The 17,561-nt window shown below is 39.4% G+C and overlaps 2 protein-coding genes across 2 annotated transcripts; both read right to left on the reverse strand.

Moving 5' to 3' along the window:
• Window positions 1-5,295: 5,295 nt before the first annotated feature.
• LOC308461926 (olfactory receptor 6X1-like) lies at window positions 5,296-6,225 on the reverse strand (the record flags this gene model as incomplete). The annotated part of the gene is made up of 1 exon (XM_080979095.1): window positions 5,296-6,225. The coding sequence occupies one exon, from the start codon at window positions 6,223-6,225 to the stop codon at window positions 5,296-5,298; it is 930 nt and encodes a 309-aa protein (XP_080835221.1).
• Window positions 6,226-16,002: 9,777 nt separating this feature from the next.
• Window positions 16,003-16,932, reverse strand: LOC308461928 (olfactory receptor 6X1-like; the record flags this gene model as incomplete). The annotated part of the gene is made up of 1 exon (XM_080979097.1): window positions 16,003-16,932. One exon carries the CDS (start codon window positions 16,930-16,932, stop codon window positions 16,003-16,005), a length of 930 nt encoding a protein of 309 aa, XP_080835223.1.
• Window positions 16,933-17,561: the final 629 nt, after the last annotated feature.

Below are 17,561 nucleotides of genomic sequence, written 5' to 3' on the forward strand. Positions count from 1 at the left end.
AAATAAAAATCCACATAATATAATGTTGCCTGAGAATTGTCTTTATCCCCCTGCTCTACAGCTTTTAGCTCTTGGAGTAGCTTAATTTATACTATATAGCAATTGCTGTATAATTGTCCATTGGAGCAGTTAACCCTCTGGGAAGATAGGAGCTGATATGCCAACCATCCCTCCCTTGAACTTTCCATGCACAATGTCCCTGTACATTGGTTGCCTCCATGTACCCATGAATTTTATCCACAGGCATTCAAGACTGGTTGGGCTGATAATGGACTAGGAAGCCATCATGTCAAACCATTCAACCAAGAATATTTGGAACAGGAGAATTTGGAACAAGCAGGCCACAGGAGGAAACAAACTCCATGGTGCCAGTGCCTGCAGATCTGTACAACAAAAATGATTGTAGGCATATATTTACTACTTCCCTTTAGAGCTGGGCTGAGCAGCTAATTCCACCCTATTTCAGTCTCACTGGCACACAATTGCAGCTCTGTTCTCTTCCATTCTGTTCTGTTGCACCCTGTTGGATCCTGTTCCATTGTGTGCATTTTGTACACATTTTGTGCACTTCCAATGTAAAATACACAGTTTTCAATGCATTCACCAGTAAGATAAGCATGTGTGGGGAGGAAGTACTTCCGTCTGTACTTTTTGTGCATCTGGTGAAATGCAGAACCCAACTAGGAGTTTCATTCTGATCCTCAAACAATTTGGGGGAGCGACAGGTTGATGTGCAGTGAAAGGCAGACCAACTCTTGCCCCATCTCTACTTTTCTTTTCCAAGTAGACATATAAGCTTTGCAGTGTCTTTCATTACCTCCTTCACCTTCTCATTTCAGAGTGTATATATGAATGGATTAAATAAAGGAGTCACCACAGTATGAAGAATAGCCACAGTTTTGTAAAGACCTGATGTATGTGTTTTCTCTGGCAGCAAGTACATGAAAATGGAGCATCCGTAGAAGACAGACACCAATGTGATGTGAGCCGTACAGGTGGAAAAAGCCTTCTGCCTTCCAGTGGCGGATGGGATGCGCACTGTGGTGGTGATGATGCACAGGTAGGACACCGAAGTTAACAGCAGTGGACTCAACACTACCATGGCAGTTGACACATAGCTCAGCCACTCAAGTGCAGTTGTGTCCCTATAGGCTAACCTCTGGGATATCACAGAAGCAGTGGTCAATGACTTTTGGACCACAGAATGGGAGCTGGAAGAAGACAATAGTTGATGAAAGAACAGACAGAAAGGTTCCAGCCAAGTCCCAACAGCAAGCTGGAATGTGAACCAGCCACTCATGATGATGGGATAACGCAATGGGTTGATCGAAGGCCATCACAGCCACTAGAATGTAATCACAAGTTCCCAAGAAGAAATAGAAGTACATTTGGATCATGCAGCCCATGAAGGAGATTACTTTAGTATCTGTGATCATGTTCATCAGCATTTTTGGGACAATGGCAGAGGTGAAGCAGACTCCTGAGAAGGAGAGGTTACAAAGGAGCCAGTACATGGGGGTGTGAAGATGGTAATCTTTCCACACTAGGAATATGATCATGAAGTTCCCAACTAATATTAATGAATAGGTCACCACCATGGTCAGGAACACAAGAACCTTCACTTTCTGGATGCCAAGAAAACCTACTAAGAAGAATTATTTCACCACAGTGTGATTTCCACATCTCATGGCTTCTTCTGTTTTAAAATGTTTGCAGGAATATAGAAAGTTTCATGAGTTTGAGGCAGATGGAAATCAGGAGCAAAATGAGGACAATTCAACCCATTGTAAAGGTGAAGGACCTCTGGATAGTTAAGTCCAGTCAAATTCGACTATGTGTGAGACTCTCATCTCCACTTTCAGGATGAGGGAGCTGGCGTTTGTCCACAGATAGCTTTCTGGGTCATGTGGTCAGCATGACTAAACTGCTTCTGGAGCAACAGGACACTGTGATGAGTGCCAGAGTGCACAGAAACACCATTTGCCTTCCTGCCACAGAGGTACTCATTTATCTACTTGTGATGGTGTGCTTTCAAACTGCTAGGCTGGCAGGAGCTGGGACAAAGCAACGGGAGCTCACCCCATCACATGGATTCGAACTGATGACCTTGTGATTGACAAGCCCAAGAGGTTCAGTGGTTTAGTTCACAGTGCCACTCCCATCCCCATAGTGCATGGCTATATAAAATTACAATGTTCCTTTGGATGAATATGAATATGGAATAGCAAGCCGGTCAGAGATGGAAGAAATCCTTCTCCTTTCTGTTTTAAATATTTACAGATTTCTTATATCTTTCTTGTTTTGCAAATTATTATAACATGATCCAATCAGTTTAAATCATCTGTGCATCCTAGTCATCAGAACTGGGGATAGCTAAGTATATTGCTTGATATTTCCTATGAAATGATGCATATTGCTTGATCAAGTATATTGCTTGATATTTCCTATGAAATGATATAATGGAAAGCAAAGGCTGTAGGCAGAACAGTTTGGCTCCTCCCCCCACCCCCACCCACAAAGAGCACCCCAGGAGCGTGGGGCAAAGCCTTCCTGCTGCTTGCAAACCTTGTCAGGGCTTCAGGGGAAAGCAGAGGCTGCCAGCAGAGCACCATGGCCCTCCCCCCACATCCAAAGAGCACCCCTTCCCGCTGCCTGCAAACCTTGTCGGGGCTTCAGGGGAAAGCAGAGGCTGCCGGCAGAGTACGGTGGCTCCTCCTCCCACCCCCAAAGAGCACCCCAGGAGTGCAGGGCAACAGCGATTTGGCTCCAGGGACCACACATTTGCTCCATAAGATGCACAGACATTTCCCCTTACTTTTTAGGAGGGAAAAAGAATGTCCTATGGAGCGAAAAATACGGTGTGTTAAGATAACTTAATTGGAAAAGCTTGCAAATAAATAGATAGGCTTAGGATTTAAGTATGTAAGGATAAGATTTAAGATGTTTAAAGTTATACTAGAAAAAATGAAAGCTGTTAAGTGACCATGTTAATTTTTGAGAAGATCGATTTTGGAAAACTCTTAAAATGAGATATAATGAATGTCAACCAAGGGGATTTGAGGAAGTCACTTAATAATGTTGCCAAGACTTAAACAGGATGTTTGTTTGTTTGTTTGTGTGTGTGTTTTGAATTAGTGAAAACCAATTTTTTTTTTTGAAAAAAAAAGAAGAAATAAGGAATTGGTGGTAGAGAGCCCATCAGAAGCCCCCAAGAACCTTGAAGAAAAGGTAGGATACAAATGTGGTAGAACCCAAAGGTCATATGGCTACCTATAATTTTTAAATGTGATGCACAGCTTTATGGATATGTAATATTTGCACCGTCATTTCAAGCAAGGCCAACTCCAACTTTATTTTCTTAATATAAATTTCATAAGAACCTGGGTACTGATTAGGCCAAAGCCCTTCTAGTCCAGCATCCAGCTCTCACGATGGCCATCCCAGATGGCCTTGGGAAGCCCACAAGAAATACACGAGCTCAGGAGCAGCAGCTGTGACTCAGTGGCATTTTGCCTCCGACACTGCAGGTAGTACACAGCCATTATGACTAGTGGTCATCAGTAGACCTGTCCTCCAAAGGTAGCTCTCTGCCATCACGTACCTTAAGAAATATCCCCCAACAATATTTGAAACTTGAGCGGTGATGGATGAAAGGATTCCTCCATGAAAAGGGTTTGTTGTTAATTGCTATGGAGGAGCGCAGTAAAACTGTCTCAATGAGAAGAACTCAGAGATAATGATAATAAATGCCTTCTCCTGGAGTCCAGTTCTTTTGTCTATCGCATTAGAATGTCTCTTATTAAAACTATCCTCTGCAATCCCATTTTGCTGAAACACAAGCTGAGCCAAAAGTTGCCAGTGGAAAATGTAAATGTACAGTACTAACGAGTGGTTGTTTTTCTCACGGGAGGTGCAGTAAACTCGGAAATTCCATGATAATTGTTGTTGATTATGCAAATTCTTCAAAGTATGCAAATGGAAGAAGACATCAAGCAATAATCGGAACAAATTAATAAGAAGCATGCAGTGATACAGGCCCAACAGAGACAAGTCTCTGTGGCATCCCTTAAACTGTGGAACTCCCTCCCTACAAATAGTTGTCTTGCACCTTTATTATACATTTTTTGTCATATGAACCCCAGGGTACTCAATATGTACTTCTGCTATCCTGGCATTTTTTTAAAAAATGTTTTTATTAAAGATTTTCTTGAGTTAAAAAAGTATGTACATCGTCTGTTTTCTGGTCCTAAAGCCTGTTTACAGATCAATTATATCCAAAGTGAGACTTTAATGGTGTATACAGTATAAGATTGGGGGAGGGAAGAGAAATGGGGAGAGAGAGAAAGGGGAAATAGAATGGGGGAGAAGGGGATAGAAAACTTTAATTCTTTTACCAGAAAGAGGGAGACCCTCGGCCACGCCAGACCTAAGTAGGCGAGGCCACGCCACGCCCCCCGCAGCAGCCGATTGGCTGGCTCGGGGTATGACGCATCTGAGGATTCCCTGCTATCCCGGGGTCTGAAGCCAGGCCCCGCGAGTGTGGGGAGGGGCGTAAAGCCCGCAACGCCACCTGCTCTCTAGCTCGGAAGTGGCTTTCTTTTACAAGACATGGCAAGGGAATGGCATCCACAATATAAAAAAATACTGCTCCATAATCCCACAAGCTCCTCTCTCTATCATTAATAACAGAAAACTTATTCTGCCCTGGAGACCTGAGTCTCTCAGTAGTGGTGGAGTTGGGTAATATGGTGTCCTGGTGTGAGGCCAAAATTTGGCGCCCCACGCACAGTCCTTGCACTAACTCCCACCTCTTTCCCAAAGCTGGAAAAGTGCTAAGGTTTGGAAAGGAGGCTTGAGGGATCTAAGACCTTGTCAGAGCCTCACACCTGCTTTCCATAGCCTAATGCCTCTCTTCCCTGGTTCTGGGATGGTGCCCCCTTGATTCCAGTGTGCACCTCTTGGACAGCCCTAAATCCACCCCTGCTCTCAACCAAACTAATTTTCAAGAACTTAAGAGACTTATAGTTGGAACAGAGCAAAAACCCATCATAGTATAGCATATGCTATGCACCGGGGGCCTTCTGCTGGTTCCCTCACTGTGAGAAGTGAAGCTACTGGAAACCAGGTAGAGGGCCTTCTCAGTAGTGGCACCCACTCTGTGGAACTCTCTCTCTCCAGATGTCAAGGAGATAAGTAACTAAATAACCCTTGGTATTTTCAAGGCATAGGAGGAGGTCCACACATTATGGTCTATTTTTTATTAATCATTGAATTCAAAACACAATGCTGGAAGAGCTAAAAAAGAAACCTCCTTTTCGCATTTTTCCGCCGGGCTGCTTTGAAATCTTTGTTTTGGATTGTGTAAATGAAAGGGTTTAACAAGGGAATGAAACTAGTGTGCACAACAGATACTGCTTTGTTGACTTGTGTGTTACCATGGGTTGAAGGCCTTAAGTACATGACCATGAGCACCGGGTAGAACATGGTGATGACTATAAGATGGGAGGCACAAGTGACAAATGCTTTTGATCGTCCAGTGGCTGAAGGGATTTGAATAATAGTGGCTATAATGCATGTATAAGAGATCAGTGAAAGGCCAAAGGAACCCCACATGATGGCTGCACCATATATGAGACCTATCAGCTCCATTAAACTGGTGTCGGCACAGGCCAGTTTCAGAACTGGTCCAACATCACAAAAGAAGTGGTCTATGACATTGTTTCCACAGAACGGGAAAGTCCACACTACTACAGACTGAGAAAAGATGATCACAAACCCTACAACCCAACTCATCCGGGTCAAGTTCAGGCAGAGTCTGTTGGTCATGATGGTTTTATAGAGCAAAGGTTTGCAAATGGCAATGTAACGATCAAAAGACATGACTGTGAGAGTGATGAATTCAACAGCGCTAGCTGCAAAAACCACGAATCCTTGTGCCATGCAGCATGCAAAGCAGATTGTGGTTTTGCCTGAGAAGACATTGACCAACATCTTCGGTACTACTGTTGTTGTGGTGCAGATCTCGGCCATGGAGAAGGTGACGAGAAAGAAGTACATTGGAGTATGCAGCATGGGTTCCATGCAAACAATCACAATTATTAAGCTATTTCCTGTTAGTGTGAGAAGATACATCACTAGAAGTATGGTAAAGAATGGCATCTTTAGTCCATGAAGTTCAGGAAATCCCAGGAGAATAAACTCAGTGACAAATGTGACATTGACCATGTCGTTTCTTCCTTCCTGAAATAATGCAAGCAAACAAAATGGTTTTTTCCCCAGTGGAAGATCAGAAATATGAATATAAATATGAATATATATCACAACCACCATTGGAGGATTTTTAGTGCCTCATCACAGCATGTCCTCTGTGCTATGGCTTGGGAGCAAGAAAACATGGATGTTGTGAGGCGAAATGTGCTTGTTTAAAACAATAATCCGTAAGCAGACCCCTGTGTTGCAATATAGACAAGCTGAACAATATAACACAACACGATGACCAATAACAATGGCACTAAACACTATAGACTAATACAAATGTTCAGAAACTACAACTCTGTTCCAGCGTTATTTGGTGACAGATTATGTACATATTGAACTTTTGAATTATTCTATCGCGATTGGTGAAGAAGATTTAGAGACTTTGGTTGTAATTTCTTAACATTTGTATTAGTCTATAAATAGTGTTTAGTGCCATTGTTATTGGCCATCGTGTTGTGTTATATTGTTCAGCTTGTTTAAAACAAAGGCAGAAGTTTGAGTAATGCAGGAATGGAGACAACAGAGAGGAAAATTGTGGTTTTAAAGTATGGCAGTGGTTTGAGAAAAGTACTATGTAATGTTTGAGTGCTCCGCATCCTTGTCTCTTTCTCATGAGGGAGCTGAGGAATGGAAGGTGGAGAAGTTTGAGAACAGTGATAAAGGGGGAAAACTGAAAGGCAAAAAAAGTGTGCATTTTATACAATGGCAAAAGTTTGAGTAAAGCAAGAAGTGGGTGACACAGGGGCAAGATGAGTGACAGTTTAAAGCAAGCTTTGCATACAGCAAGAAGGAGGGTTTGTCAAGGCTTTGTTATGTTTGTTATGCAAATGAGGGGAAATCTGATTTTTTAAAGAAGTTGCATGAGACTTTGATGGACTATCTGGATTATAACATGATTTTGATGGGAGACATGAATGGAGTGGTATCTACACATATGGACAAGGCACAAAGACAGGTAGTCACCAATGATGGTAGACTACCGAAAACCTTTTTTGAGATGACAGACAACTTGGACTTAGTTGATATTTGGAGAACAAGGAACCCCATGGCTAAAGAGGGAACCTTCTTTTCTGAAGCCAAAATGACATGGACAAGAATTGACCAAATATGGGTAACTAGAGGAATGGCACCAAAGACAAGAAAGGTGGAAATCTGCCCGAAAACTTGCTCCGACCATAATGCTGTCAAGATGGAAATGAAACTAACACCAACTGGCTCCTTTAGATGGAGGATGAATGACACCTTATTTAGAGATGAAGAAGTGCTTAAGAAGGCCCCCAAAACCTTGAGTGACTATTTTGAGATAAATATGAGCACCAATGTGGAAAAAAGAGTAATCTGGGACGCAAGTAAAGCGGTTATGAGAGGGTTCTTGATACAACAGAATGCATTAAAGAAGAGAATTCAAAATGAGAAGAAGGACAAAATATTGGAGAAAATAAAGGAAAGTGAAAAAAGATTGAGAACAAAACCAAAGTCCCAAGAGATTCTGAGAGAATTAAAGCTATACCAAGTGCAATACATGAAAATGACGAATCAGGAGATAGAATGGAAAATTAAACAAATGAGACAAAAGACATTCGAGTCGGCTAATAAATGCGGGAAACTGTTGGCTTGGCAAATGAAAAAAAGACAAAAATTAAATACAGTTACAAATTTAGAAGTGGAAGGAAGGAATATACAGAACCCAGCTGAGATTAGAAATTGTTTCCAGAGGTACTTTAAACAACTATATACACAAGGGCCATTGAAAGAAACTGATGTAGATAGATTTTTGCAAACAAATGGATTACAAAAAATCTCTCAAGAAAATAAATTAATGTTGAACTACAAAATAACTGAACAGGAGATAGAAGGTGCCATTCAAAATATGCAATTGGGTAAATCTCCAGGACCGGATGGACTGACTTCTAGATATTACAGATCCTTGAAAGAATGGCTAGTACAACCTTTGAAAGAGGTCTGTAATGAAATAATGCAGGGGAAAAGGGCACCAGAGTCGTGGAAAGAAGCTTATATTACACTTGTACCGAAAACAGAGACTGAAAAGACGCAGCTTAAGAACTACCATCCCATATCATTACTTAATGTGGATTACAAAATTTTTGCAGACATTTTGGCTAAGAGACTGAAAAAAGTGTTGCTGGAAGAGATTCATAAAGACCAAGCGGGCTTTCTCCCGGGTAGACATTTGTCTGATAACATGAGGAACATAATTGACATTTTGGAGAAACTAGAAGTGAATATAAACACTAAAGCAGTTTTGATATTTGTGGAAGTGGAGAAAGCCTTTGACAATATTTCTTGGAGTTTTATGAAGAAGAACCTACAGGGTATTGGGGTAGGCCAAGGTTTTGAAAACGGTATAAGTGCAATTTATTCAGAACAAAAAGCTAAATTAATTGTAAATAATGTGGTGACGGAAGAATTTAAGATTGAAAAAGGGACACGACAAGGTTGCCCAATCTCCCCATTGCTTTTTATTTCGGTCCTGGAGGTTTTGCTGAACATGATTAGAAGGGATCAGTTGGTTAAAGGTATACAGGTTGGAGCCAAACAGTACAAATTGAGAGCATTTGCAGATGACTTAGTATTGACGTTACAGGAGCCAGAATCTAGTACCAAAAGGGTTTTAGAATTGATTCAAGAATTTGGTCAAGTTGCAGGATTTAAATTGAATAAGGTAAAAACTAAGGTTTTAGAGAAAAATCTAACACCAATAGAGAGAGAGAGGTTTCAGAATGAGACAGGTTTAACAGTGGTTAAGAAAGTTAAATATTTGGGGATTAACTTGACAGCAAAAAATGGGAACTTATTTAAAGATAACTATGAAAGATGTTGGGCTGAAGTGAAAAAAGACTTAGAAATCTGGTTAAATTTGAAGCTTTCACTGTTGGGTCGAATTGCTGCCGTAAAAATGAATGTATTGCCTAGAATGTTGTTTTTGTTTCAAACATTGCAAATTGTGGACAAAATGGACTGTTTCAAGAGGTGGCAGAGAGATATTTCTAGATTTGTCTGGCAGGGCAAGAAGCCCAGAATAAAATTTAAAATACTAACAGATGCAAAGGATAGAGGTGGATTTGCCCTGCCAGACCTTAAACTTTACTATGAATCAGCAGCTTTCTGCTGGTTGAAAGAATGGCTGCTTCTTGAAAACACTGACATTTTGGATTTAGAAGGTTTTAACAACGTATTTGTATGGCATGCATATCTGTGGTATGACAAGGTCAAAGCACATAAAGCATTTAAAAGCCATATTGTAAGGAAAGCACTGTTTAATGTTTGGATAAGATACAAGGATTTATTGGAAAACAAAACTCCAAGGTGGCTGTCACCAATGGAAGCTAAAGCCTTGAAAAAGTTCAATATGGAGGTCAAATGGCCGAAATATTGGGAAATTTTGGAACAAGATGGAGACAGATTGAAATTGCAGAGTTTTGAAAAACTAAAAAACAAAGTGTGAGACTGGCTTCATTATTATCAGATAATGGAGGCATACAATTTTGATAAGAAAATTGGCTTCCAGGTGGAAAAATCAAAATTAGAAACAGAACTGTTAGAACCCAAAACTAAGAATTTGTCAAGAATGTATAACTTGCTATTGAAATGGAATACTCAGGATGAAACGGTGAAATCTGCTATGATTAAATGGGCACAAGATGTTGGACATAACATCATGTTCGCTGACTGGGAACAGTTATGGACCACAGGTATGAAGTTTACGGCATGTAATGCCCTAAAAGAGAATATCATGAAAATGATATACAGGTGGTACATAACCCCAGTTAAGCTTGCAAAAATCTACCATTTGCCTGATAATAAATGTTGGAAATGTAAAGAAAAATGTAAAGGTACATTTTTTCACCTTTGGTGGACGTGCCCAAAGATTAAGGCTTTCTGGGAGATGATATATAATGAATTAAAAAAGGTATTTAAATATACCTTCTTGAAGAAACCAGAGGCCTTTCTCCTGGGCATAGTCGGCCAACCGTTGTTAAAAAAGGATAGAACTTTTTTTATGTATGCTACAACAGCAGCAAGAATACTCATCGCAAAGTATTGGAAGACACAAGAGCTACCCACACTGGAGGAATGGCAGATGAAAATGATGGACTACATGGAATTGGCAGAAATGACTGGCAGAATCCGTGACCAGGGAGAAGAGTTGGTGGAAGAAGACTGGAAGAAATTCAAAGATTATTTACAGAAATATTGCAAAATTAATGAATGTTAGAGTGATGTTGGATTGAAATTAAGTGGCTTCTAGCTGGACAGGCTTTAAAGTTATGAATATATCAAGATTAAGAATTAGGATTAAAAAGGTTAAAAGAATGGAAAAATTGGTTTTTAATAGGTAAAAATTTAATGTTATATTATATTAAGAATAAGGATTGGGATTAAAAAGGAGGGAAAGGAATTGCTGGACTAACAAGCTGAATTGGAATACAAAAGAGGGAGGTATGAGGAGGTCCGGGAAACAAGTAAATGTAAAAGTAGTGATGAAAAGATGGAATTGTTTTTAACTGTTTTTTTCTTTTTTCTTTTTGTATTCTGCATTGTGTATTTTTCTTTTTCTTTTTGAATTTTTCTTTTTTGTTGATGTGATTCTTTCTTTGTGAAACTTTAATAAATATCATTTTAAAAAAAAAGGCTTTGTTATGGTTTTTTTTGTGTTGTTATACTCACCCCTGCTAGTTACCCCTGTTAAATCATCTCCTCAGTATTCCTCCATTCCTTTTCTATCCAAACCTCTGCTGTTTAAAATGGTAATTTTCTGCTCAGTATTGCTCAACCCCTGCTTTACTCAAACTGCCACGTATCAGATAGACAAATTTTCCCTCTTCCAATCTTCAGATGCCTCATGTGAGAGAATCAAAGGATGCATAATCTTCAAAGAATCCAAAATAACTCCGCACAACATATTTCACTCTTGGTGCTATGTGTGGTCTTCACAAATACCTCAGAGACTGCCTCCTTCCATGCCGACTGTGTTGGGTGCTAAGAGTGGTGGAGGTTAGCCTCTTGGTCAGTCAACCACCCTTGGATTCTCAGGAGACCTAGAAGGACTGCCTGGCATCTTCATTATACAGATTTCTGCTAATGCTGAAGATGCACCTATTTACCCTGATTTTTGATTCTTGAGATTCATATTTTTAGGACCCATTGTATTTCTGTAATTTTAATTTATTTTAAATGTTTTTAATATTCTGTTTTAATATTCATATTGTGTTTAATTGTTGTAACCCAGCCTGGGACATTGGGTGAAGGGCAGGTAATAAATTTCAGCAGTAGTAGTCATAACAGGGACAGAAGAAGAAGAAGAAGAAGAAGAAGAAGAAGAAGAAGAAGAAGAAGAAGGGTCTCAAAGCGGAGTCTCAAAGCAGCTAACAATCTCCTTTCCTTTCCTTCCCCACAACAAACACTCTGTGAGGTGAGTGAGGCTGAGAGACTTCAGAGAAGTGTGACTAGCCCAAGGTCACCCAGCAGCTGCATGTGGTGGAGCAGGGAAGTGAACCCAGTTCACCAACTTATGAGTCCACCGCTCTTAACCACTACACCACACTGGCTGACAGCAGCAATAAGTAGCAGCATTTCAAGATTAAATGTAATAAGAACAGATATTTCACCCATATGTGTACAGCACCCAGAACAAATGAACAGACAGGCTTATTCTTAAGGTTATCCTCACCTGAAAGATACAATAGCATATACCATCATGTGTTGCGTGCACAAAGTGGATTGCAAAATAGGAGAGGCAATGAGGTATAGAAATGTGGGGTAGTCTTGTGTGCAAAGGGAGAAAGAGGAGTTAGGGAAAGGGGGTGAAGGTGGAAATGGGGGTGCAAAGCATTTTTTAAAGTGGGGAGTAGAAGGCATGATAATGGGGTGAATATGAAAGAAGGGGCAAGAAAAGGTCTACAGAAAAAGAGGGAATGGTGGCTTCAACATTGTGTGAAAGGTAAATAGTAGTTAGGAGGAGGAAGATGCAGGAGGATACCATTGGGTGGTTTCATGCAAGGGTTGTTGGAAAATACGAGGAGGAGGAGGACGTGGAGACATTGACCTGGGTGTGAAGGTAAAAACAGGAGTGCCAAGTGGGACTGTGGAATAGCAGACAGAAGTGGCTTCAAAAATGGGGTTGAGAAGGTGAAAAGCAAGCTTAGTAATTGCATGGAGTGGGAAGAGTAAGTAGGAGCTTATTGTAGGGAGGGATGTAAGAGGAGTTGGCCTACATTGCTTTGGAATGATCAATTGCCAGTGCTTTTTTTAAAAAAAAAATGTTTAGGGGTACTCTCATTTTCCTACTCATATTGAAATACTGCTGCTCAATGAGGCCAAACTTAGAGTCACAAAATGTTTAGGGGTATGCGTACCCCCAGAAAAAAGCACTGTCAATTGCTATAAATGTATTGGGGGGAAACAGCTTAAATTATATTTTTATCTACAGTGGTACCTCTGGCTGTGAACAAAATCCATTTCGGAGGTCCGTTCATAACCGGAAACCACTCATAACATGAAGCACACTTTCGCTAATGGCACCTCCTGCTGCGATTTCCACTCGGAACCCTGGGCAAAGTTTGCAACCAGGAGCAGCTCCTTCCACGTTCGTGGAGCTCTTAACCCGGAGCGTGTGCTACCAGAGGCGTTTGCAACCAGAGGTACCACTCTATCATTCATCTATCTATCTATCTATCATCTATCTATCTATCATCTATCATCTATCTATCTATCTATCTATCATCTATCTATCTATCTATCTATCTATCTATCTATCTATCTATCATCTATCATCATCATCATCTATATCTATCTATCTATCTATCTATCTATCTATCATCTATCTATCTATCATCTATCTATCTATCATCTATCTATCTATCTATCTATCTATCTATCTATCTATCTATCTATATCTATCTATCTATCATCTATCAATCAATCATCTATCTATCTATCTATCTATCTATCTATCATCTCTCTCTCTCTGTCTCTCTCTCTCTCTCTCTCTCTCTCTCTCTCTCTCTCATCTATCATCTATCATCTATCATCTATCTATCTATCATCTATCTATCCATCTATCTAGCTAGCTAGCTAGCTATCATCTATCTATCTATCTATCATCTATCTATCTATCATCTATCTATCTCTCTATCTCTCTATCTATCTATCTATCTATCTATCATCATCATCACCTATATCTATCTATCATCTATCCATCTATCTATATCTATCTATCTATCATCTATCATCTATCATCTATCAATTATCTATCTATCTATCTATCTATCTATCTATCTATCTATCACCTATCTATCTATCTATCTATCTATCTGTCTGTTTGTCTGTCTGTCTATCATCTATCTATCTATCTATCTATCTATCTATCTATCTATCCTATATCACTCATCATGTCCATGGCTTTAGGTGTATTGCCCTACATGTTGCAGACTTTAACATGAAAACTGAACAGAAAATAATCAGGAAGAACTTTCTGATTTTGAGAGCTGTTCAACAGTGGAACAGACTGCATCAGCAGGTGATGAGCTCCCCTTCACTGGAGTTTTTTAAGCAGAGGTTGGATGGCCATCTGTCAGGGATACTTTAGCTGAGGTTCCTGCATTGCAGGGCATTGGACTAGTCCTTTCCAAATCTAAGATTCTATGATTCTATATGGGTCTACGATTCTACAACTGTACCCATCTTTTCATTGCAATATAGGAAGTACTCTCACATACCTTCTTAGTAGTATTCCACGTGTTCCAGAAACAGCATTGGCTATGAAAGACCCAAAAGTTCTGGTGCATTTGATTTTGTAAGCTTTTTTTTTTATTTTCTTCCTTGGAACGTGCTCACACTCTAAGGCTTTCAAAATAAGGAAAAGCCTTTGGAGACTTCAGAGATATCCCATGCCAATTAAGCGGCTAATTACTATCAAGGCACCTTTTCCGAAGAACAAGATTAAACTATTCAACAACATTAATTGATTCAATTGTACACATTTTAGCAGCATTTCAACATTAAGACTATTTTCATATTTTAATTTATTTTTAATTATTTTAACCCTTTTATCAATATTCTTCCACTATCTCTTCATTGTTTGACTTAAACAATTTGGCAAAAATCCAACAGTCAACTTTTCTATATTTGAATATAAAGTGTATTTTTGAATATCTCTCTTACATTCATAACATAAAATATCATTTTTGTAAAAAAAAGAACCCATCAAAAATAATAAAATAAGAGAAAAGAGACAAAACAACAACAGCAACAAATGACTTCCTGAATGAGATAGGTTTGTGATAACTCTCTCTTCATATTGATGAAATTACAGTTCACTCATAACCCATGTTAGGATTTGTTGCAGTCAGCCAAGTAAGCTAAGAAAGAAAGATGGTCCACACACAAGGAAAAAAATTCAGTATTGTTCTACTGTGTATGAAATAGGGAATAATATTGATGTTGGTGTATTGCCCCAATTCCCCTGGCATTAAGCCCAAAGACTTGTAGCTGAACATCTAATAATTTATATATAAAAATTATTTTTTGACACAGAGCCCAGATGTCTTGGGAATATGCCTAGAAGAGGGAAATGAGAAAAAGCAGGAGGTGAAGAAGAAGAAAAAGTAGATATTCTTTCAATACTGGACAAGATCAGAACATGGTATATTGATAGTTATTTATTTATGTCGGAAATCAAGCCTTTAACGGGAGTAACTGGCAACACTCCCAGGCACCCGGCTTGGTTTCCTTTTGACCTCCCTGGCTGCATTCCCAGCAAGATCCAGGCTAGGTCACGATAGGCGATTCTTCTCAACGTGAGAAGAACACCCCCCCTCCCTCCTGCACTCCCGGCAGGGAAAAGGAGATAGACAGAAATGTATTTACATGCTTTTATTTCTGTCTTTGAAGCATAACAGAAAACATGACTGCTCTCTTCAAGCTCCAGCAGTCGAGTGACAAACACCTCCTCTACTTCCTGCACAAGAGCAAGAGGAAGAGCTCATATTACACTCTGAGCTAATTCCGGTGCATTGCCCTGTGAGCTGACTGTCCCTCTGTTTCCCACGGACAGTCACAACATTCCCGTCATGTTTACTTTTCAAGTTAGCAGTTCGCAGCTGCATTGCTTCTATATTGTAACAATTCATTCATTCATTCATTCATTCATTCATTCACTATGATTTTATATATGCTGGAAGCTACCCAGAATGGCTGGGGCAACCCAGTCAGATGGACAGGCAACAAATTATTATTATTATTAGTAGTAGTAGTAGTAGTAGTAGTAAGTCAGCAGGCTTCCTTCTTTCATTTGTCATGGCCAGCACAAAGATTGTTTCAAGATTGTTAGGAGATTCAAATTTGTGAGTTTGATCCTTCACTTTAATACAAAAAGTTGCTGGAAAAGTCATGTAATAGTTTAACTCTGCACCCTGCACCCTATTCAGTCCATGAAATTCATTAAATCCCAGAAGAATAAACTCGGTGATGATTGTAGCATTTCCCATCTCCCTTTGTCCTGAAATAATAGCAAAATGTATGAAAACATCATAATTTGGTACATGAAAAAGGGCCAGCTTATCCTGGAAGCAAGATATAGTGTTATATTTATGAGAACCATAAGGCAGTGGCAAGACTAACTGGGTTCCACTTCTTTATCTTAATTCCCTTTACTGGGCAGTGGAGCAGAACTCAGACATTGAGGGCATGAGGTCCATCTCCACAAAAGTATTCTGGGAATTGCTATAACACCATTTTCCTTCTCACAGATTTCCTTAGGGCTGCTTTGAAGTCTTTGTTCCGGATTGTGTAGATGAAAGGGTTCAACATGGGAATGAGACTTGTGCGCACAAGAGATACCACTTTGTTGACTTGGGTGTCACCTTGGGTTGTAGGTCTCAGGTACATAAACATATCTGCCGTGTAGAAGATGATAACAACAGTTAGATGAGAGGCACATGTGAAGAACGCCTTGGATCGGCCTGTGGCAGAAGACATCCGAATGATGGTGACTATGATGTATGTATAAGAAATTAATGAGATACCCAAGGAACCCCACATGAAAATAGCACCATAAATGAGACCTATCAGCTCCATCAAAGTTGTATCAGCACAGGCCAATTTCAAAACAGGCCCAACGTCACAGAAATAATGATCAATGACATTTTGTCCACAATATGGGAAAGTCCAAACTACAGCTGATTGAGGGAAAATGATAACAAATCCACTAACCCAAGCCAACAAAGTCAGGAAGAGGCAGAGGTTGTTGGTCATAATGGTTTTATAGAGCAAAGGTTTGCAAATGGCTACATAGCGGTCAAAAGACATGAGGGTAAGAGTGATGAATTCAACAGACCCCATTGTGAAGACAACAAAACCTTGTAACATGCAACATGCAAAGGAAATGTTGGTTTTGCCCGAAAAGGCATTGACCAGCATCTTTGGGATCTCTGCTGTGGTGGAGCAGATCTCAGCTGTGGAGAAGTTGACAAGGAAGAAGTACATTGGAGTATGGAGCATGGACTCCATGAAAACAACTAAGATGATTAAGCTGTGTCCCGTTAAGGAGAGAAGATACATCAGTAGGAGAATGGTGTAAAATGCCATGTTCATTTCTTGAATTTCTCGAAATCCTAGAAGAATAAACTCAGTGACAAATGTTGCATTAGCCATCTCCACCGCTCCTTCCTTCTTTCCTGAAAGCATAGCAATAATATATGGGAGCAATAATAGTTAATTATATTTAACTATTCATGGGAATAGTTGATATAAAAAGGGCAAACGACCCTGGTTAAGGGGGATGTATTTTATATTCTCCCCAGAAAGAAAATTCTGCAAAATTCACAGTATTGTCTGAACAGAAGCATATCGACTGGATTTGTAAAACTTCCAGATTTTTCAAGTAATGGTAAATACTTTGTCCTGCAATATATAATTAACAAACGGAATTCAGTTGACATTAAAGCAACCATTTATTATTATTATTATTATTATTATTATTATTACTACTACTATTACTTCAAAATTATGCTTTAGTATCATCATTAAATCACATTGGTATAATAGTGTCATCCAATCACAGCATTATAGCAGTCCTGATCTAATCAGAAAACTAATATATTGTTAAATAATCATGACCATATAAACAGGTATCATTAATCCACTTATTTTAAATCTATTAATAAAGGAAAAAGAAGAGCTTATAAAAATTAACAAAAAAGGCAAAAAAGGAAAAGTGGAAAAATGCAAGCAAATATTCTTCTAATTCTTATTGGAGGATGGATGGCAGTTGACAGATTCAG

The sequence above is a fragment of the Podarcis pityusensis genome (assembly GCF_964106645.2).
Source record: "Podarcis pityusensis genome assembly, chromosome: 13".
NCBI lineage: Eukaryota > Metazoa > Chordata > Lepidosauria > Squamata > Lacertidae > Podarcis > Podarcis pityusensis.